This window comes from Scleropages formosus, chromosome 11 (genome assembly GCF_900964775.1).
Source record: "Scleropages formosus chromosome 11, fSclFor1.1, whole genome shotgun sequence".
Taxonomy (NCBI): Eukaryota; Metazoa; Chordata; class Actinopteri; order Osteoglossiformes; family Osteoglossidae; genus Scleropages; species Scleropages formosus.
Genome location: NC_041816.1, coordinates 30,839,338 through 30,862,078, shown reverse-complemented (window position 1 = coordinate 30,862,078; position 22,741 = coordinate 30,839,338). Strand labels below are relative to the sequence as shown.

The window sequence follows — 22,741 nt, the reverse complement described above, 5'->3', positions numbered from 1 at the left end:
GGAGAAGGAGGGCGCAACACTCATCACTGCATATTGGTGAGAGAGTGGTGGAGAGAGTGAGCAGCTTCAGATAACTGGGTGTTCACATTACAGAAGATCTCACAACACTACACATCTGGTCAAGAAATCACGTCAGCATCTGCACTTCTTGAGAAGGCTGAGGAAATTTGGCATGCCGAGCCGAATCCTCAGAAGCTTCTATAGGTGTGCGATCGAGAGCGTCCTCACCAGCTCTATCACAGTGTGGTTTGGAAGCTGCACAGTACAGCATCGTAAGGTGCTACAGCGAGTAGTGAAAGCCGCTCGAACCATCACCAAAACGTCTTTACCACCACTGGAGAGCCTATACCAGGCCAGAACCATCAGGAGAGCCATTAACATCATCAAGGACAGCAGTCATCCCCAGCACAGCCTTTTCACACCCTTACCATCAGGCAGATGCTACAGGAGTGTTAAAGCCAGAACCTCAAGGCTGAAAAACAGTTTTTACCCACAGGCCATCAGGCTTGTGAACGACACCCATCTACTGCCTCTCCACCCATCAAAGCAGACACAGTTCACCCTCTGGGCCTGAGAGGTGTCAACTACCCCCATCCCTCCTACACACACACACACACACACATCCACAACGCCAATAACATCAGAAACCACAGACTACCTCCGCACACCTAACCCTAACCCTAACATATATAACCTCGTTTCATGGATTTTTGCACTAATAGTACACACACACACACACACACACACACACACACACACACACACACACACACATTTTCAGAACCGCTTGTCCCATACAGGATCACGGGGAACCGGAGCCTACCCGGCAACACAGGGCGTAAGGCCGGAGGGGGAGGGGACACACCCAGAATGGGACGCCAGTCCGTCGCAAGGCACCCCAAGCGGGACTCGAACCCCAGACCCACCGGAGAGCAGGACTACGGTCCAACCCACTGTGCCACCACACCCCTCCGCACTAATAGTAATTTTAGTAATTTTTGTAATTTGTGACTTTGCACTAATAGTAATTTTTCTAAATTTGTGATTTACGCCTTGTGTTTTCCTTGTGTTTTTCTTTCCTTATGTCCTTCTAATTGATGTCATAGGCTACTGAGAGGATTCACAGAGTAAGAATCTCATTGTATGGTGTAACGAACTGTTTACTGTACACATGACAATAAACTCTTGAGTTGAATTGAATTTTCAGACACTTCTTGGTTCTTCCAAGTCTCAACGATGAGCAGAAAAAAAGTGGAAACTTAATTCAGTGTAATTCTGCAGACAACAAATACCAGCCAAGGTCTGAAGTGTTCGGTCCCCAGTTTACCAGGAACAGAAAAGCTTTTTTTCTAGAACTTTCTACAGCAGGCCCTACTATTGGAACATCCATCCATTTGCATTAACTGCTTGTCCTGATCAGGTCACAGTCGTCTAGAGCCTTTCCCAGAATCCCTGGGCACATGGCTGGGGGGTACATCTATGACGGGAGGCCACACACTACAGCCAAATTAGCATCATCAATCCACCTGAACTTCAAGTTTTGGACTGTGGTATGAAACCAGAGCACACAGAGGAAACTCACACAGACTAAGCTGGAGCTGAACCTGCACCCAAACAGCTCAGGTGTTGTGAGGCACCAGTGCTACTTGCTTTGCCACCGTGCCGCATCACGGGAACATCCCAGAAAGCAAATAACAGAAACGAACGCACAAGTGATTTAATAAAGTAATACAATAAAATACTTAACGAATAATATAATGAAGAATACATAATAGGTAAATTAGTGAATAATAATAATAATAATAATGTTGCGTAAAATAATAAAGTGAGTATAGCGGAGGACAAAATAACAGAAACACCAGACATTACATCCATTTGCTTTAAAAACAGCTTCAGTGTTCAGTCCTTCCTAGAACACTGTCATACAAGTGCTGAAGTGTGTGCAGTTATACTCCATCAGAGAAGATTAACTGAATTTACAGGAAGGCACACATGTACTGTACATACGATGAGCTCTTAAAGACATCACCTGGAGTCTGGAGACATAGGTAGGAGACCTTGTGCTGTTGCCAGGGGTAACCTGGAGGGCAAAAAGAAACATCTTGATCAGCTCCCTCAATGTTGAATGCCTAAACTGAAAAATTATTTTGCAAAAAAATAATAAGCAATATTATTAATAATATAATTCAGATGTATAATTACACAAACTGCTTTAACAAGACATTCTTGAGTAATATCTGTCATGTGGTCTTCTTGTACAATGGTTCCACTCCAGCATCTCATAACCTTTATAATTCCCCCCCCCCCCCCCCCCGAATTATTCTAAAGTTATTACAGTGAACAGAGCTCAACATGTGTCAACCCAAGGAGACGAGGACTATCCCAAAAGGGAAAACAACAAAATGGAGAGAAAACCCGAGTGCAGAAGGTTGCTAAGGACACAGGTGGGTCTTCTGAAGAAAAAGAGATTGGGGCCCTTTCCACCTTTCTGCTGTAGCTATAGATATGGGTTTTTCCTAAGCTGTTGGTAAGTCACAACAACTCTTGAGTGCCAAACATGAAGGAAAAGGAACTATGGACAATATTTACAAAAGTACACTACACTCCCTGTGTGCCATTAACCACGACACAAACAGTGAAGATCACTGTTCAACAGTCGTAGTGACTGGGGCTCCAATCAGCAACGTTCAGCTCATAAGTCCATGTCCTTAACTACTCCTCTGTTAATGTGACATTGAATGAAAAATTAAGTGAGACAAAAGGCAATAAAATGAAATCACAAACAGCAGATGAGAAAGACTGAAGGGAAATGTTCAAAGCCCACAGAGGCAGAAAGGCTGACAGATGGAAAGACAGGTAAACAAAGGGAAAAGCAGTTACACAGCAGTCCAGACAGATGGATGGGTCCAAGGTACAGACAGAAAGACAAAAGGGCAGCAAGGCAAAGTGTGAGTGAGAGGGACCTCATAAGTAACGCTCATGCTGCCAGAGATGTCCACACAGAAGACCACAAGCATGTCCTCCAGGTTTATGTAATCTCCGTCAGAATCCTCGCTCAGGTAAATGATGTCCCGCCCTGGGAGGTTCTGGCGGGCAGTTCGCTTGGCTCCTGGGTCCGTTGACATAATCTTGTTCTCCTGCCCACAGAACTCACATGGCCACACCTGTTTAGATCGAAAGAGGAAGGAAAAAAGGTGGACAGAGAAGGACACCTAAATCTTTTACGTCTGGACAGCCACCACTCGCTGTTATTAGAATGGTAGTTTTACTGTCACTTAAAACAAAGACACATATCATTCACCTGGGCATGCACCAAAAAAAAAAAAATAAATAAATTTAAAAACCTCAGGAAGTACTATATATTCAGGGCAACCCCTTCACATAAAGAACAATATCTAAGCAAAATAATGTAAGACGTGCTACTAAGAGAACAGTAATGAATTTAAACAATAATAGAAGTAAGTACACAACACCTCTTTCCTCCAGTTCAGGGATTCCCAAAATGATTACAGATACCCCCTACTTATGTAAATTCGACTTGCATAAATCCTAATTAATGTAAAAAATTCCTGACATATACATTATTTACAGACAGCGCTTACACAAAACATTTGAAATACATTACATGCAAGTCGGTGTAACCAGGCAAGGCAGGAAGCTGCATCTTTCCAGTTCTTGAGTGTTTTGAGCCATGAACTCATCTCCTTGTGTTAGTGTAGTGCTTTTTCAGCATCTTTTCTACGCTTTTCATTATTCACAATGGCTGGTAGTTAACATGTACTTGAAGGAAAACAAGAATCGTCTTGCATGCGTACGGCAATCGGTTTGGAGATGAAACTGAAAATAATATGGAAGTTATTAGGCTGGTTTAGGGTAGGGTAGGGTAGGGTAGGGTAGGGTAGGGTAGGGTAGGGCAGGGCAGGGCAGAGCAGAGTAGGGTAAGGTAGGGTAGGCTAGGCTACGGTAGGGCAGGGTAGTGTAGGGTAGGCTAGGCTAGGGAATGTAGGATAGGGTAGGCTAGGGTAGAGCAGGATATGGTAGGCTAGGGAAGGCTAGGGTAGAGTAGGGTAGAGAATAGTAGGGTAGTGTGGAATAGGGTAGGGTAGGGTAGGGTATGGTAGGGTAGGGTAGGGTAGGGCAGGGCAGGGCAGGGCAGGGCAGGGTAGGATAGCATAAGGTAATCATTGTGCATTATATTTTGGGTTGGAGGTGCATTGCTGCTGTTTGTGGTGTTTCTGGTAAGTGTAGTTGTTTTGCCACTGCTTTTTCCCGTCGCGCATTCGTGTCGTGTAGCTGTACAGGTTGATACATACAATTGGTTGTGTGTTTGTGTAGCGTTGCGTGGCACTGTAATTATTTAGTTTGTTAAGAAGTATTTAGTGGTTTGTTAAGACGACTGTTCTCTGGATCATTTCTGTGTCCCATAGCGGGAGTGGGTGTGACTGTGAGTTTGATTAATCGCGTCTGGTTGGTTGTTTGTTTTCATCGCCATTGTTGGTGTAGTTTCGGTTTCAATTAGGAAGTCAGCTGATAGACAGTAGACCAGTTTAAATAGCAGCTGGTGACCTGTAGTGGCAGTGGTTGCGGCAGCCTCTTGGTGCAAAGACTTGGGGTGCAAAGACAAGGGAGTCCACCTGCGGAAGTCCACCGAAGGAGGCCACCATTACACTCATCCTCAAGGGAACATGAGTTGGCCATCAAAGTCTTCTACGGTAAGCGAGCCGTGCGATTTTGCCACCACCGGAGACCTGGGTGCTCTCACTGCTACAGCAATCTGGTTTATCCTCACCTGTCAAACCTTCCATCTTCCTTTACTTTCTCGATGGGACTCTGGAACTGCCAGTCTGCTGTGAGAAAGGCCACTTCATACCAGCCTATGCCTCCCATCTCTCACTGGACCTCCTGGTCCTAACTGAAACCTGGATCACTCCAGACAACTCAGCCACACCTGCAGCTCTCTCTACTAACTACTCCTTCTCTCACACCTCTCATTCCTCTGGCAGAGTTGGAGGCACAGGCCTGCTCATCTCTCCCCAGTGGGAATATTCTGTTCTCTCGCTTCACCTGCATGATCTGTCTTCCTTTGAATGCCATGCTGTCTCTATCGCTGCCCCAATCACTCTTGTTGTGGTTGTCCTTTATCACTCTCCTGGCCCTCTTGGGCACTTCCTGGATGACCTTGACATCTTGTTGAGCTCTCTGCCAGGGGACAACTCTCCGCTGATTCTCCTGGATGACTTCAACCTCCATGTTGATGACATTCATGCAAGCGGCCTTCTGTTGCTCCTACAGTCCTTCGATCTCTCCCTGTCCCAATCCCCTGCTACTCACAAAGCGGGCAATTGTCTTGACCTTGTGTTTTCCCGCAACTGTGGCTGTCCCGTTCTCTCTGTCACGCCACTGCATGTTGCTGACCACTTTTTCATTTCCTCTCAACCCTGCCTCACTACTAACTCTTCGTCTCTTCCTGCACCCATTGTCACCTTTTGCCGCAACTTAAAATCTCTCTCACCTTCCTGCTTTGCCTCTGCTACTCTGGCCGCCCTCCCTTCTGCTCCACAATTCTCAGATATATCTACAGATGATGTCACTAACACTTTCCTCTCTGCCCTATCTTCCACCCTTGACACTCTCTGTCTTCTGTCTTCTACACCAGCACGCCCCATTGCTACCCCATGGCCGTCTGGTACGTTAGGTGCTAACAGGTCCAAATTGCGGGCTGCAGAGCAAATATGGCATAAATCAAAAACTCCATTGGACCTGGATGCTTACCAGTCACTCTTAGCTGCTTTGCAGTCTGCTGTCTCTTCAGCTAAAACCTCCTTCTTCCACAACAAAATACAGTCTGAATCCAAAAAAACCATACAGAGTCTTTGCCACCTTCTCATCCCTTCTGTGTCCCCTGCCACCTCCTCCCCCCTCTCCTCTCACTGCTGAAGACTTTGCTTTGTTTTTCAGAGACAAAGTCAAAGCGATCACTGATAAATTCTTACCATCAACCTGCCCGGTTCGCACTGCACCTCCCTGCAAAGCTATCCTCTCCAATTTCAAGCCGCTCTCTGAATCTGAAGTCGCTGACCTCCTGGTATTGCACAGAGCCACTACCTGCTCACTTGATCCGACCCATCATCACTCCTTCAGAACATTTCCCCGCAACTCTCCTCCTTCATCTCTTCTATCATCAACTCCTCACTCTCTCCTGGCTTTTCCCAGCTGCCTTCAAACCCGCTCTAATTTCACCTCTGTTTAAAAAAAAAAAAAAATCCTCCCTGGACCCCAATCTGTTTGAAAATTACAGACCGGTCTCTCTCCTCTCCTTCCTGTCCAAAACCCTTGAGCAGGCAACCTGTGATCAACTGTCCGATTTCCTCACCCGGAACCATATCCTTGGTGGTTATCAGTCTGGTTTCAAAGTTGATCACTCCACTGAGACCGCCCTTCTGGCGGTATCTGACGCTTTCCAAGCTGCTAGAGCTGCTTCCCTCTCCTTCGTCTTCATCCTCCTCGATCTCTCTGCAGCGTTCGACACTGTAAATCACCGGATTCTACTCTCCTCTCTTAACCAGCTTGGGATCAAAGGTGCTGCACTAAGCTGGTTTGAGTCCTATCTCTCTGACAGATCCTATCAAGTGGTCTGGCAGAGCTCTCCTTCTTCTCCTCTGCCTCTCTCAACCGGTGTTCCGCAGGGCTCGGTATTGGGTCCTCTTCTTTTCTCCATCTACACCTCCTCCCTCGGTCAGGTCATAGCCTCCCATGGATTCAAATACCACTTCTATGCTGATACCCAGCTCTTCCTCTCCTTTCCATCTGGTGCATCAGACATCTCCGCAGGAAGACGACACGGAGGGAACGATGGCCACTTCTAACCACTTGGAATACAAATCCACCACGATAAGGGACGTCTTTCCCTAGAAAGGCCTAGCAAAATCAACATGGTCTCTGGAACAGACATAAGGTCTGCTGGATTCAGGTTCAGTTTACCGAAGCTGATACTCAGAGCAAGTGCAGCAAACAGCTCACTGACAGGAGGTAATGGATCAACATCTGGCTGTATTGCTCTACTGAGAGCACAGATTTTGCCAAGAAATATGGTCACAGAACATTATTAGACTACTGTAGGTAGGTGAGGGAGCTGTCTGGCCACCGGGTGTTTTATGTATCTTTGTTGATTAAGGTGCATGATGACCTAGAATAAAGCTCCAACTTGAACAGATTCATGGACAGTGACCTTGTACTCTGGTTTCCTCTTCGCGGTGCCTCCTACTTCAAATGCGCCCGCAATACGCTCAGCTTGGTTTCCCACTGTGACCCTGTTCACCTCCTCAGCCTGTGGTGAAACTGCCTCTATTGCCACACCTCACAGATTGGTAGAACATGGTCCCACACACACATTAAATGTCCTTTTTCCTTACAGTAGTGACATACTGCAGTTTGAAATTTACATGCAGCTGCACTGTAACCAACCACAGATATGAAACACTTCCTGCCCTCATTCCCTCGCATAGGTTGTTCCTCTTTTTGGCTCATTTGAGCTTGTTCCATTCTGTGGACCTCTGAATGAGTGATGCAGACACCAGTCGGGCTTCAGGACACGAGCATCCTGAGCTGCTCTTTCACCAGACAGGACACACTCTTTCATAATTTCCAATGTGAGCTTGGGTTCTGCCCATACTTGGGTCCGAACGATGACATCCACTGCACCGCAGGCAATGCGACCACAGAACATCTCCAATTGGTCACCAAAATTTCTGGGAGCCAGCAGAGTACGCAGAGTGCAATATGTACTTGCTTCACACACTTAACAAAACTGACCCCTTTTTCCCTTCATCTGCAGTGTCGTTGGCATGAAACAATCATTGTCAACGGAAACATTAGAAACATTTCATTTCCATTCCTGCCAGGGTCTGGCCTCTGGGTCAAAGTCGCCAATGGACCCAAGCATCAGCACACCAAAGAGCCGTCAGTGTGAATTCAGAGTGATTGTGCAGAGCAATAAAGTTCACTTGGCTGTTTGCAGCACATCACCTTCAGTAGGGAATTCATATCTGTGCTCATTGCCAGTGCTGTGTAGTTAGAAGGCTGGTTTTTTAACATTTGGAAAACAAACATGCACTAGTCATCACTGGACTGTGTAGCAAAAAAGTAAAAAACTACTGTACACACTACACAAGACATCCAAAAGGAAAATAAGGCGGCAAGCAGCAGCAGCATCACTGTGCGCTCTTTGCCTGATGGTGCTCTTACGCACAGTTTCGCTCTGTTTGCTCTGCAGGTTACTCAGGCTTGACATGGCGGCATGGCACCTGGAACAGTACACTGGGCGCCGTGTGCAGTGGATGGCGGCGGCTGAAACGCAAGATGGAAAGAAGACAGCAGTCAGCGCACAGCAGGACCAGTAGAGCCTATGGGGTTGGGGGTGCTGGGAACGAATGTTGAGGTTCTGAGAGACTCCTACCCTTGCTGATGTCCACAAGGCGTCCTACATTGAGGGACAGCACGTTTACATTGGCCTTGAGTCGCATCTCTCCTTTTGCTTCCTGACCTGGCAGTAAAATGATAAAGGACATTTTATGCAACTACAACCACTGCTGGACAACAGTTTGGGACAAACACAATCGAGTGGGAAAAGACCAAAGACTTTGAAACATTTGTACAAAGAGCTGACACAATGACAGGGGGTGTCATTCCCAGCCAATCTAATGAGAAAAAAGTGTCTTGTCTTGTAATTTCTTTGTGTGACTTCAAACTGATGTGAAAGAAGGTGAAAAGAGAGACACTGACCTCGAGGGGGGACAGGGGGTGGTGCTGACTTGGGCTGGGGCTGTTTGTGCAACAACGACTGCCGAGGTGGCAAAGGTGGTGGTACAATTGAGATGTCTGAAGCGAGAGAGAAACAGTAAAGAGCTCCTCTCCACCTGTAAATGTCCTCATCAGAAAACGAAATTGCTGTCCTCTGCTGGGAAAATCGGGAATATCTCATAGGAAAGCAATGACAGCGTTTACAAAAAATCTTTACCGCCACTTCAGTGCTTTGTCTCCTGCACAATTTCTTTATGTCATCATCTTTATGCATGAAAAAGTGCACTTTCCTCATAAGCTATAAAGAAGTGTGTCTGTAATGAAGTGTTTAGTCTGTTTCTGAATAAACTGCATCTTCTCAGCTGTAAGATGCATTAGAGGAAAGCCTCACGAAAATGAACAAACGCAGAGGTGAAAGTGTGCTCGGACGATAACTGCGCACGCGAGCTTTCCTGGCGCCCCGTGTCTTTACCCGTCTTCACCAACTTCCACGGAGTGGGACCCAGAGTCCCCCTGCCGCTCGGCGTAAATGAAAAAGCCCACTGCTGCCTTCCTCCGGGCCGGAGCCGTACCTGCGTGCTTCACGGGGGAGTGCTGCACGTGTCTGAGGTGCGAAGCTCCAAAACTGTCCTGCTCACATTTACATTCATTTCGCAGATACTTTTCTTCAACGTGCTGCATCGCTCAGAGTAAACAAAATGCACTTGAGCAACAGGCAGAGAAGTGCAGACGCAGAAGTGATTCTCGAAGTAGACAGCCTCAGGTCGCATTTGACTTTCCAGCCGACTCCAGACCACAATTAAGTTCCTGAGCTGGCGGAGCAACTGTGCGAAGGAATGTGTAGCTTTTTCGTTGTTCTTAAGTACAACCCCAATTGCAAAAAGGTGGGAGAGTCTGGAAAATGCCAATAAAAACAAAAAGGAGTGATCTGTAAGTTTACTTTGACTTGTACTAAAAGAAAAACGGTACAAAGACAAGGTATTTCATGTTTTACCTCATTAGCTGCATTGTTTCTTGAAGATATATGTGCACTCCGGTAAAATTACCCAGCTGCATAAGTGGGTGAACAATTGTGTCACATTGGAGAAAAGCGTGAGATACATGAATTAATGGAAGTCGCTGCTGACTCTCGGAGACTTTACACTAACAGGGAAACTCCACTTATATTGTACATGTTGAGATGCACTGGGACTCATCATCAGCAAAGGTATCCTGGGCTCACTGGGGGTGTCAGGGCTTTCGACATCACACACCCTCAACCAGGCAACTCAGGCAGGGTTCATGAGACCCTGTCCTGCATCCACAGGCCACTGCGGACAGTTCCTGTAACAAATGTATGTAAGCAGCAATTGACCCAACACCCAACCCACTCATCGCTCACGGGTTACGTAAAAGTTTTCGGTGTTGGTGCACATGTTTAAAATGCTGTTTGGACCCATTCATTTCACATGAAACACAGAATTACATGTAATAGTTACAGTATTCATTGTATGCAGCACACACACACACACTATCTGAAACCACTTGTCACATGTGGAGTCGCAGGGAGCCAGACCCTAACCCGGCAACGCAGGGAGTAGGGCCGGAGGGGGAGGGGACACACCCAGGATAGGATGCCAGTCCATCGCAAGGCACCCCAAGCAGGACTCGAACCCCAGACCCACCGGAGAGCAGGACCCAGTCAAACCTATTGCACCACTGTGCCCCTCGCATATAAATATATTATTGTAAATTAATTTTTGAAAATATTTTATATTTTACTAAATTCCAAGTACTAAATAAAAATTCTGAGCCATAAATAGACACAAAAAGAGAATATTTATTCATTGAGTGGAATTTGGACTGAAGGCTGATCTGGAATCTGGGATCCCCCCTCGGTTCTTTGCTCTTTTCATACTTGTTGGTTGCCCATTGTTACATTGCAAATAGGTGTGTGTGTGTGTGTGTGTGTGTGTGTGTGTGTGTCAGAGTGGCGCCTCCTGTGGTCGCGAAGGTTATTACTCCTAGGGGTCGTCACATATACAATTGTAAAAGATTTAATTTTGGATGTGGTGACACTAGGAGACTGTTCACTAGCGGTACATATATGTGTATGATGAGTGTTTTCTCCCCTCAGGGTTTGCCATAGGCAGGACTTTGTACCTGCGCACTGAAGTGCATTGTTCAGTCTTCTTATAAGTTTCACACATGTTGGATTCAATAAAAACTTTGAAGGTGTCTTAAACCCACCTGGATGAGTATCGTTTGTCATTTTCTGGAGCCCTAAGTGTCTAGGCGAACCCTACAAGAACGCTCGGTTACACATTTATTCATCTAGCAAGTGCTTTTCTCCAAGTGATAAGTGATGTACAACTCAGAAAACAAAAGTGCATTTCACCAAAAGGCACAGATATATATATATATACACACACTGTATATATGTGTGTGTATAGGACACACAACTTGTGAAGCAGCGCTCGCCGTTGTGCCACCATGTCTGCCCAAGCGCTATGAAAAGAAAAATAAGTGAAAAAGTTACTGACTGACATGAGCATTTTGAATCTCACCTACGTCACTGCATGGTGGCTGCAGTTTCGGCGCAGTCAGTCACACAAATGTTCGGATTTTCTGCCATCGACCCATGAACCCACTGCTCATCTCTCCTGATCCACAGCCATCTAAATACCCGGAGTGCAGTCAGCCTCAGGAAGAACTTCCAGAGCTTCCCCTCTCAGATTGCCTGTGGCCCATACTGTACCCCTGACACCAAGAATCTGGTGGGCACACACCTCGTCCTGCAGCCTTTGGAGCGGCGTTGCTCTACTCCTTTCGCCTTTTCCATGTGCTCCTCCCCAGAGAGCGTATGCTCTAAGGTTCAGCTGTGTGCTACCGATAGTCTACATTTTCGCTCCTTCTCTTCTGTACTTAGGCCTAAAAGGGGAGTGTTCACTGGCCATCTAATAGCTCCCATCAATGGTGAAACACTCCTCATGAACAAATGTGTTGTAAAATGACAGAGCGCTGCTTTTTTACAGAAGCACTGTCGAAATCTTAGTGGTCGGTCTGCGTAGCGACAGCTCGGGTCACAGTCGCATATTGTTAGAAAAAGAAAACGGTAAGTCGCCATCTTTCTGACATCACGGAATCTCAGTTCTGCGTACGTCATTTCCAGAGCAGTGAGCCTGTGATCCTATACAACAGTTTCCACCAGTCAGCACACGGAAAATGCCAGTTTTACAGTTGGGAAACCCCCAGCCATGAGTCTGAAAAACTGCAGTTCAGGAAAAAAATGAGAGCAAATTCATCGTTTGAGATGCATCGCATTAGGCACTGACTGTACGCTTCTTTAATTTACATTTATTGGGTGAGTAATTATTCAGGAAACTCCTTAATGATTCATTAAATGGCAAAAGTTGACTTAAGACTAAGCCATATTGCACAGAGTTGGGGGTGCGGCGGTGCAGCGGGTTTGGCCTGTGTTTGCTCTCCGGTGGATCTGGGGTTTGAGTCTTGCTTGGGGTGCCTTGTGATGGACTGGTATCCTGTCCTGGGTGTGTCCCCTCCCCCTCCAGCCTTGCGCCCTGTGTTGCTGGTTTAGGCTCCGGTTCACTGCGACCCTGCTTGGGACAAGCAGTTTCAGACTCTGTGTGTGTGTGTGTGTGTGTGTGTGTGTGTGTGCGTGTGCACACATATTGCACAGACATTTTGCTAAGTATGTGAATTAAGTCCAGTGCTACAAAGTGTTACGTTCATGTACATTTATGCTTGCCATGAAATACATATTGTCATAAATACAGTTGATTTTATCAAGCAAAGATTAAACAATAAGGAAGCTTTTGTGCACAATATGCTCTGTTTATGAATTATAGTGCGACCTAGTTTTAATCTTCGCACTTTTCCTGGAGGGTCAGTGATGTTTGGACCGAGGAGACTCAGAAGTTGCTGGTTGCTACAACCAAATGACCAGAGGAAAGGACTAACATCAAGAACTACTTAGATCACATTATTTCATGTAGCAGACACTTTTTTCCAAAGCCACTTCCAGTGGTGTGTTCATCAGCCCACACCTTATTCAGCGCGGTGACTTACACTGCTAGATACACTACTTACAATGGGTCTCTCATCCATCCACGAGTGGAACACACTCTCTCTGTCACTCACACACTATGGGTGAACCGGAACAGCACGTCTTTGGACTGTGGGAGGAAACCAGAGCAGACACGGGGAGAACATACAAACTCCGCACAGACTGAGAGGGGATCAAACCCACATCCTCTCGCACCATCGTGCCGCCCCCAAGGCTACTTGCATTGTTTCGTTTTTTTCCTTTTTAGCATTACTTTTCTGTATGAAGGGTGTCTACATTTTTCCCATACATGGGAACTTCTCTGAAGTCTGAAACGAAAGTGGAGCTCTTGAGGTTCACGAAAAACTGCTGAGGATTTCAGTTTGACGTTGCCACAGTGATGTGCCTTTCACGCACCGCTTTGATCTCTACTCTTTTCGTATGTTTTTGCTTGGCACATACTAGTTCGCCTAACTCTATGCTTCCTGTTTTAGTAAATCTGCACGCGGCACCGGTGTCGCACTCTGTCCTTGTGTGTCAGACTGTGCTATGTCATATGTGTGAAAACGTTTTTCATCAAGGACCTGTCAGCTGCGGTGCAAAAACACTGGCTCCTCCTTTTACGCACACAACTGGAACTGAAAGTCTGAATATATCTCTAACAGAATATAACATAGCAGAATATATCTATAATAAAAGAAACATACTTTGTAGCACCTTTTTATATTGTAAAAATATATTGAAATATGTCCGAATTATCGTCAAGCTGCATTGAAACTAAAATAAGTTTAAAACAAGTGAACATTAAAACACATTGTAGTGTGTCGCAATGGGCCTGGGTGGGTAGGATCTATAACCACTTCAGTCCAGTTCATTTGGACAATGCAAAGTCAGCATCACCAAGGACAGAAACCGAAATCGTGTTGTCAGGGTGCCAGTGCGAGTCGAGTCGCTGCCAGAGGCTCATGTAACAGGTGTGGAAGGCACCACATCTCAGGAAGATGTTACAGAGAGGAAATAAAGTATAATATACTGACTAATTTAATGAGAAGGGAAATCAGTGGACAGCGGGTAGCATAGTGGTTAGAGCTGCTGTCTTTAGCCCCACAGGTTCAAATCCCAGCTATAATACCCTTGAAGAAGGTACTCACCCTAAATGCTCCAGTAAAATTGCCCAGCTGTACAACTGGGTAAATAAGTAAATAACTGCATGTTGCTTGGGAGAAAAGTGTCTCATAAATGCAATGTATTTAAGTTGTCTCTGTAAAACCCTGTTTAGTGCAAACTGATCGGCTAAACGTCCAGAAACAATCACTGTGCCACTGGCGAACAACACTCACTAAGAGCAGGTGGGAGCAAGTTGGACCAACATGTTCCCACACGGTTCTGCTATTTGCCCGACATTTAATGACATCTATTGTCCGGAGAGGAAAACACAGGTCGCGTTCGCTCTGCTAAAGAGAAATATTTTCAAAAAGAGATACCGGAGGAAGCAGCAGTTTAAAAAAAACAAACTGAAAGATGTTTGTCAATCTGATACTTGAAAAGTTGAGTGACTCACAAGGACCCAGCGTATTAGTTTTTGCGAAAATGCCGATGTTTCTCCCCTCGTACTGAGATATTGTCTAAAGGGTGAAGGGGAGAACTTTCCCTCACCTTGTGCACCTTGGGTGAGCAGGAAACAGGCCCAGCTGTGTGTTGAGACACCGACTGATGGGGGGGAAAGTAGATGGTACTTTCTCAGGGTGAACCAAACGCTCCGGGGTTCCTGGAAGTGTGTCGCAGCAGCCCGTTCCACAAATTGTGTGGCAGCGGTTCAGTGCAAGAGTCAAACCTGCTGCCTTCCCTTTTCAGCCATTGCACCACCTGTGCCGTGACCATTAGTCATTCAGTGAGATGTTGAACTGTAAATTCGGAGCAGCTACGGCGTTGGAAAGACTTGCCGAAGGTGTACGAGGAGGAGTTTTGGGTACAGGCACTTCCTGTGCAAACACTTCACTAAAGGTTACACTGGTTCTTCAGATTACAAAGATAACATGCAGAGTGACTTCATGAAACCTTTTTCTGGTCTTTTCTCTTTCTGGTTTTACAAATGTCTCTTTATTAATCTTGAAACCTCACTTAAATTGGTGTCCATCCCAAGTACAGCTGCTGCATTTCTTCGAAACATCCCATGTCGACCTACATTAGGTCACACTACACTTCTTTCCCAGACAGTTATTGCACAAAAAGCTCATTTTTTGCACTATCATTTTAAAATCTCTTTACATTTCTATTTATTGAAACGACCACAATGCACTTTATCCAATAGTGTTTTTAGTTTCGTAGTTGGTTATTGTACATTGTATTGCAGTAGTAATAGTATGCGCTGTAGCAGTAACTGTACGCGTCCAGGAGAAACGCTATTTCACTCCAATCTAGGTTCTAAACATATTGTGGAAGTGACAGTAAAGCTGACTCTGACTTCTCTGAGATCCACCAAGCGCTGCTGGACTCTTGACTTCATCAGTTCCTCTAACTCTAAGCTGAAATCTTCACGATGAGGGACGTTACTGCACTTGAACCATCTGTCTGAGGCACATTTCAACCTGGCCAACTTGGCCACTTTAGGCGACACTTTGGATGGGAGACCTTCTCAAAGCGAATGACACTCAAGACGCGTGACTCACAGCACCTGTCGGGGCAGCGACAGAGACGTCGAGCACTTTACCGGGTTTGGGGAGCACGGCCACGCGGTTGTCGTAGTCGTGGTCCGAGGAGGAGAGGGGTCTCGAGATGCTGGGGCGCTCTTCGGTTACCGGACTGTCAAGCGTGGAGCGGTGCCCTGCGCCGAGCACAGAGAAGGAACGCTTCTCAGTAAAAGCAGAAAAGGTGGAGAGGATGTAGGTGCAGCTTCAGGAACCAGAGACCAGACTGCTGAGCGCTGAGGCGGCGCAGAGGACGGCTGCATGAGATTTACAACATCATCAAGCGTTTTAATTAACGCAATACCAGGGGACATTGAAGCTGCATACTTATGGAAGCAATACGACAAAATCACTACAAAAAATATCACAAAAGTACTTTGAACTGATTCAGACTGATTCAAACTGAACCAAAACCTAATGCAGTTCTAATTTAACGTCTGGTTCACCGTCATGCCTTCATTTGTCATGTCACTCTCTGAACCTTGCAGTTGTTTGCCCTTTAGCAACATGTGTACAGGGCCATTTAGCTAATGGCAAATAATACTGCGAACTCACTTGACCTGTCTTTGTTCAAAAACATGCGTCAAGCTTCTTTCTTGTTCATAAATTAACGACATTTAATTAAAATAAAATATGCATCCTGTTAATTTCGTTTCACCCTCAGAAACTTTTTAAAAGTGTCTCGCCTTCCCTGGAAAAGCCCTCTTAGCTCAGTGCTGTGAACTGGATGCTTCTTCTCCAGGTCACTTTCGAGTACACTTTCGTTGCTGAAAACACCTCCACATGAAAGAAATCATGGAGGCTCCGGTCTTTCCTGAACGATGGAACGATGGAATACGGGCACTGGGCGAAAACTGCTGTGACTTATTGATGGATAGAGTGAGCCCACAATGACACTCCAGCCAAAGTAGGTGTATTCAGCACAGTGATTTACCACAAGTCGCAGGAATGATGTTGGGGTCAAACAGAAGCTGGAGACAGAAAGAAAAAACAAAAAGAAGAAGCAGGTGGAACGTGTCACACTGAGATGGACCTGCAGTGACTTCACTCTCGCAGTTAGCGTCCCGTTGTAAGAAAACTGCCCTGTGGACATAAAAATGCATTTGAGAGTTTTATTGGACTTACGCTGAACAGCGGCGCCTTCGGGTTTCCAGTTACACACCACATGGCTGCAGGCAAATTCCATCTGAGCGAGAGACAGACAACGTGACTATGGCGAGAGGGACAGGAACACAGCCTGTTCCTACGAATTCATGCAGTCAGAAAGAAACACGGCTGAAGACGCACATAGCGGTGGCTCTTTCACGGAAAGCAGGAGAACACCGCGCATCACGTAAGTTATGGTACCGTCAAAAGCCCGGACACACCTGACAGAACGATTTTTGTGACCTTGAAGGCATTTGGACCTAAAGGCTTGTCTTCAGTGTTTCAAAATATAAATAGTTCATTTTTAAATAGTGAAGTTAATGCATGTCAATGCCAATGTATTGTTTCTTTCAAAAAAAAATGAAAAAATATCTTTGTAATGTTGCCCTCAGCAAGTAGTTTTCGTTTTGAACTTTAAGCCACAATCACTATATCATTATAATTACTATGTATGCCTCATTAAAAGTTAATCTGTGAAATTCTATTCTCCTTGGTGCATTTGAGCCAATCTCTTGTGCTGAGAGAAGGTAGAGAGAGGGGGTCTAAGCCGCTCTATTTGCTCGAAGGCCGTTGTTTCCGTTTGCAGTTGTCCGAAATAATGCAAGAAGAGCTCGGCTGAGTTCTGAGGGAAACTGCAGTCCATCGTAACTAGAAAAACAACCTTGAGCCAGTTTGGAAAATTTCAAGAACTTCGAAAGTCTCTTCAAGTGCGGTTGCAAAACCATCAAGCGCTATGATGAAACGGGCTCTCACGAGAACCACGACCACAGGAGAGACGGATCAAGTGTCGTCTGTAACTCTACAGTGTGGAGAAGAGGAGAGAAATGAGGAGAGAACCCTTCAGAGTGCAGGTGTGTCCAAACGTTTCAATGCGCTGCTTGTTATACGGATCGAGGAAACATACACATCTGTAAATTTCACATCTGCGCACATCTTACAAAGGCAACATAACGCATCAGACGGCTACAGGAGCAAGGAAATCGATGGAAGACAGAACATGAAGGCAGAACACGGCCAGAGCCACTGTGTTCGGGAAGGACATTGTCCACGGCACCACAAAGTCCGTCTTTCCATCTTCCACCCTCCATTTTAACGTACAAAATATGTGGACAGAACTAAGGCCTCTGCGGCAGAGCAAGAGATCATCATAGAGCTGGAGGAAAACTTCACAGAAGACAGCATGAAAGCAGAGGCAACAACGGCAGGGAGAGCGGAAGGAGACAGGCGTGGAGCAGTCCGCTCAATCTGGACTGCATTTCTTCCCAAATTTCACGTTGTCAACATATTTGAAAAGTTAGAACACGGTGCACACAACTTCTGCACCATTTTTAACGACACAACACGTAAACATGTTATTTTGGTGAAAAAGTCATCATCCTGTTTACCATAGTAAAATGACAATGATGGTACTGCTCGAGTGGCTGAGTGAAACAGCAGCTCCAGGTGATGTGTGGATTTTCCAGCAGGGATTAACAGGGTATTATCTTGTCCTCTCCTGTCCTGTCCTGTGCTAAAGATCCCTCTGTCACCGAAGTAAAATATCACACATCGTCAAAGAGTAAAAGGCTGTAAAACAAACTTAATTTAAGTTCCTACCCTCGGTTTTGCAGGTGGACAGAAATACCTTTCTTACAGTTTGCTTCTGGGATTTCAGCAAAGGCTCTTTATGTGGCAAGAATAAGCAGGCCACATAAACGGATAACGCAGACTTCTGAGCTCTGACACGTTGTTTGACACCAGGAAACTATTAATCACTGTTGGGTTAAAGTGTTCTCGTTCGCTGAAGTCGTGCACAAAACATGAGATCGTGCTGAAAACACACAGCTGTCTGCAGCGCTTCTTACTGAAGGTTTCTGTCTTGTTGCGTTTCTGAGAGCATCCTGTGTGGCGACTCTGTGTGCGAAAATCTTTCAAAGGCTCGCAAGAAAAATATTAGGCAGTGCTGCCAAAGAGTGTAGCAAAGCGATAGAAAGAACGCTGGATGTGTAAGAGTACAAAGTCACTCAGGCGCGATGGTGAGAGCAGAGAGGATGAAGAACATTGCACTGCGGCCAAAGTGACACCTATCACTCTGACACTCATTAACTTTGACCGTTTTCAATCTCCTTTGTCTCCTCTTTGCTCCGGGAAGTTCGTGCCCAGAATCAGCAGTGGTACTGTCTATATTGCCCTTGCAACGTGTTCAGCAATATTTTGTGCTTCTGCGCTCTACAACCTTGCAGCAGCGCTCCAAGTCTGCAGGATATGGCGCTGCTCCATCCTCGTCGAGCACAAGGAAACATGCAAATGAGCAAGAGCGAGAGGAAAGAAGGATATCGCAAAGGTTGAACGAGGATACCTTGGCCGCCGTCCCTCCTGTTCGCCTGCCGTTCGTCACGGACACAGCCCTCTGCTTCACTCACTGGCTCACTGCGAGTGTGTGTTTGACAGGAAGTGTGTGGGGGGAGGATAGAGAGAAATGAAAGAGACAAAAAGTTCCTGGTGCAGGAGGAGAAAGAGCAGGAGGGTGGCAACGACTGGTTACCATAGCAACCACCACACATTTATTTTCACACTCTGTTGCTCACACCTTGCAATGTAAAGAACTGTTTCCTGATGTCAACGTTCCAAACGTATCTCCTGAAGAGAGAGACAGACAGAACGGCCGTATATATTGTATCCACACAAGTAAAAAACACAGGAAATGTCTTAGAAGCACTTGATGAAAGAAAGACCCGTTGTAAGACAACATGACAGACAACTAAATAACACTGCAGGACCCAGCAGCACTGGGCACAAGAATGTCCCAGCAATTGTTCTTTTCTCCTTGTGACTTAAATACAGTGTCGTGAAAAAGTATTTGCCCCCTCCCTGATTTTTTATTTTTTTGCGTATTTGTCACAGTTAAATTATTGGGATCATCAAACAAATTTTAATATTACACAAAGATAACCTGAGTAAATACAAAATGCAGTTTTTAAATGATGATTTCATTTATTAAGGGAAAAAAGCTGTCCAGTAATTGCCCCCCCCCCCCCCCCCCCCCCCCCTTGTTAAATCATGAATGAACTGTGATTAACCACATTTTTTGGAAAGCTGAGTTAAATTTCACTTGCCACACCAGGCCTGATTACTGCCAGACCTGTTGAAACAAGAAATCACTTAAACAGAACCCGTCTGACAAAGTGAAGCACGCTAAAGATCTCAAAAAGCAACACATCATGCTGCGATCTAAAGAAATTCAAGAACAGATAAGAAACAAAATAATTGACATGTATTAGTCTAGAAAGGGTTACAAAGCTATTTCTAAGGCTTTGGGACTCCAGTGAAACCTGGTGAGAGCCATTATCCACAAATGGAGAAAACTTGGAACAGTGGTGAACCTTCCCAAGAGTGGCCGGCCTACCAAAATTACTCCAAGAGCGCAACGACAACTCATCCAGGAGCTCATGAAAGAACCCAGAACAACATCTAAAGAACTGCAGGTCTCACTTGCCTCACTTAAGGTCAGTGTTCATGATTCAACAATAAGAGATAGAGACTGGGCAAAAATGGCATCTATGGGAGAGTTCCAAGGTGAAAGCCACTGCTGACCAAAAAGAACACAAAGGCTTGTCTCACATTTGACAAAAAACATCTTGATTATCCCCAAGACTTTTGGGCAAATATTCTGTGGACTGATGAGACAAAAGTTTAACTTTTTGGAAAGTGTGCGTCCCGTTACATCTGGCATAAAACGAACACAGCATTTCATAAAAAGAACATTATACCAACAGTCAAACATGGTGGTGGTAGTGTGATGGTCTGGGGCTGCTTTGCAGCTTCAGGATCTGGACGACTTGCCATAATTGATGGAACCATGAATTCTGCACTCTACCAGAAAATCCTGAAGGAGAATGTCCAGCCATCAGTTCGTGACCTCAAGCGCACTTGGGTTATGCAGCAGGACAATGATCCGAAAAACACCAGCAAGTTCACCTCTGAATGGCTCAAAAAAAACAAAATTAAGGTTTTGGAGTGGCCTAGTCAAAGTCCGGAGTTAAATCCGATTGAGATGCTGTGGCATGACCTTAAACAGGCCGTTCATGCTTGAGAACCCTCCAATGTGGCTGAATTAAAACAATTCTGCAAAGAAGAGTGGGACAAAATTCCTCCACAGCGATGTGAAAGACTCATTGCCAGTTATCGCAAACGCTTGATTGCAGTTGTTGTCGCCAAGGGTGGCACAACCAGTTATTAGGTTTAGGGGGCAATTACTTTTTCACATATGGCCAGGTAGGTTTGGACAGCTTTTTTCCTTAATAAATGAAATCATCATTTTAAAAACTACATTTTGTATTTACTCGGGTTATCTTTGTGTAATATTAAAATTTGTTTGATGATCTCAATCATTTAACTGTGACAAATATGCAAAAAAAGAAAATCAGGAAGGGGAGCAAATACTTTTTCATGACACTGTATATAAAATAGGGGTGCGGTGGCGCAGTGGGTTGGACCGCAGTCCTGCTCTCCGGTGGGTCTGGGGTTCAAGTCCCGCTTGGGGTGCCTTGCGGCGGACTGGCGTCCCGTCCTGGGTGTGTCCCCTTCCCCCTCTGGCCTTACACCCTGTGTTGCCGGGTAGGCTCCGGTTCCCCGTGACCCCGTAAGGGACAAGCGGTTCTGAAAGTGTGTGTGTGTGTATATAAAATAATGAAATGGTAATTGGCTGTGCTCTGACTGGAAGAAAGAACTGAGATCCCCAGTATGCAAATAGGGAGGAGGGAAGCATTCAATATTATCAAATTGAAACATGCAGGTGGAGAGAAGATGTCCACAAGGAAACATCACTATCCTAAAGTCCTTTTGCCATCACTGCTGTTTCATTTGCCAAACATTGTGAAGCTGTACTCGTGGGGTTTTTCATTAGTTAAAAGTCCCGAACTGGCAACCTATACAAGGTTCCTTCAGTTACAGGATCCAATAATGTCTGAGAGCATCATGCTAGCATGTTGGAACTGTGGGTAAAGATAAATGTAACATTAAAGTATGTTTTTTTTTTTTTTTTTTTTTTTTTCTTCTAAAAACCACCACACAGAACAAGGACAATCACGTCCTAGGACAGCTGGAGGTGTACTGGTTAGAGCCTTTACACCCAATGTCTGAATCTCACCTCCAAGCTGTACTACCCCTGAGCAAGGTACTTACCCTAAATTGCTCCAGTAAAAAATCTCCCAGCTGTAGAAGTGCTTAAATAATTGTAGGAAGCTTAACACTGTAGGTCACATTTGAGAAAAGTGTTGGGAAAATGTACATGTAGCCTGGGTTGCAACATAGTTTACTAGTTGCTTCCCTTTAGAAACACCTTTTCTGATAAAATGTGGCTTTTTGAAACATGCTGCAAATTGTTTGAGATCTTCCAGACTTTTAGTTACAAATGGCACAAAAACACAGAAAAATCATAATCATACAATCCTTACTGATTCTGTTACATTTTTATTGCATGGAACCATATACATTTTTACACTGTTACAAACATTTGACTCGTGAATTTTAGAAGGCAGCCTTGGGGCTCTCTGATCACTGCCTGGTTCATCTTATACCGACCTACAGGCAGAAACTGAAATCAGCAAAACCTGTAATAAGGACTGTTAAAAGATGGACTGGGGAAGCAGAGCAGGACTTACAAGCCTGCTTCGAGTGCACCGACTGGAGTGTTTTTGAGGCTGCTGCTACCGATCTGGATGAGCTAACAGACTCTGTAACATCATATATCAGTTTCTGCGAGGATATGTGCATCCCTACCAGGACTCGTTTAACATACAACAATGACAAACCGTGGTTCACTGCAAAACTCAGACAGCTTCATCAGGCCAAAGAAGACGCCTACAGGAATGAGAACAGAGTCTTATATAAACAGGCCAAAAACACACTGGCAAAGGAGATCAGAGTGGCTAAGAGAAACTACTCTGTAAAGCTGAAAAAACAGTTTTCAGCCGATGACCCTGCATCAGTGTGGAAAGGCCTGAAAGACATCACAAATTAAAAGACGCCACCCCCCGGCACCGTGTCAACTCAACAACTGGCCGACGATTTGAATGAGTTTTAT

The 22,741-nt window shown here is 45.3% G+C and overlaps 1 protein-coding gene across 1 annotated transcript in view; it reads right to left on the bottom strand.

Moving 5' to 3' along the window:
* Positions 1-19,099, bottom strand: part of LOC108924169 (circularly permutated Ras protein 1) — a 28,024-nt gene extending 8,925 nt beyond the window's left edge. Inside the window, exons 1-8 of the mRNA XM_018735370.2 lie at positions 19,016-19,099; positions 16,657-16,717; positions 15,555-15,668; positions 8,782-8,877; positions 8,456-8,542; positions 8,249-8,346; positions 2,964-3,164; positions 2,030-2,080 (exon numbers count right to left, since the gene is read on the bottom strand). Of these exons, the coding sequence (XP_018590886.1) occupies positions 2,030-2,080; positions 2,964-3,164; positions 8,249-8,346; positions 8,456-8,542; positions 8,782-8,877; positions 15,555-15,668; positions 16,657-16,717 (708 nt within the window). The 5' untranslated portion in view covers positions 19,016-19,099. The remainder of the gene's footprint in view (positions 1-2,029; positions 2,081-2,963; positions 3,165-8,248; positions 8,347-8,455; positions 8,543-8,781; positions 8,878-15,554; positions 15,669-16,656; positions 16,718-19,015) is intronic.
* Positions 19,100-22,741: the final 3,642 nt, after the last annotated feature.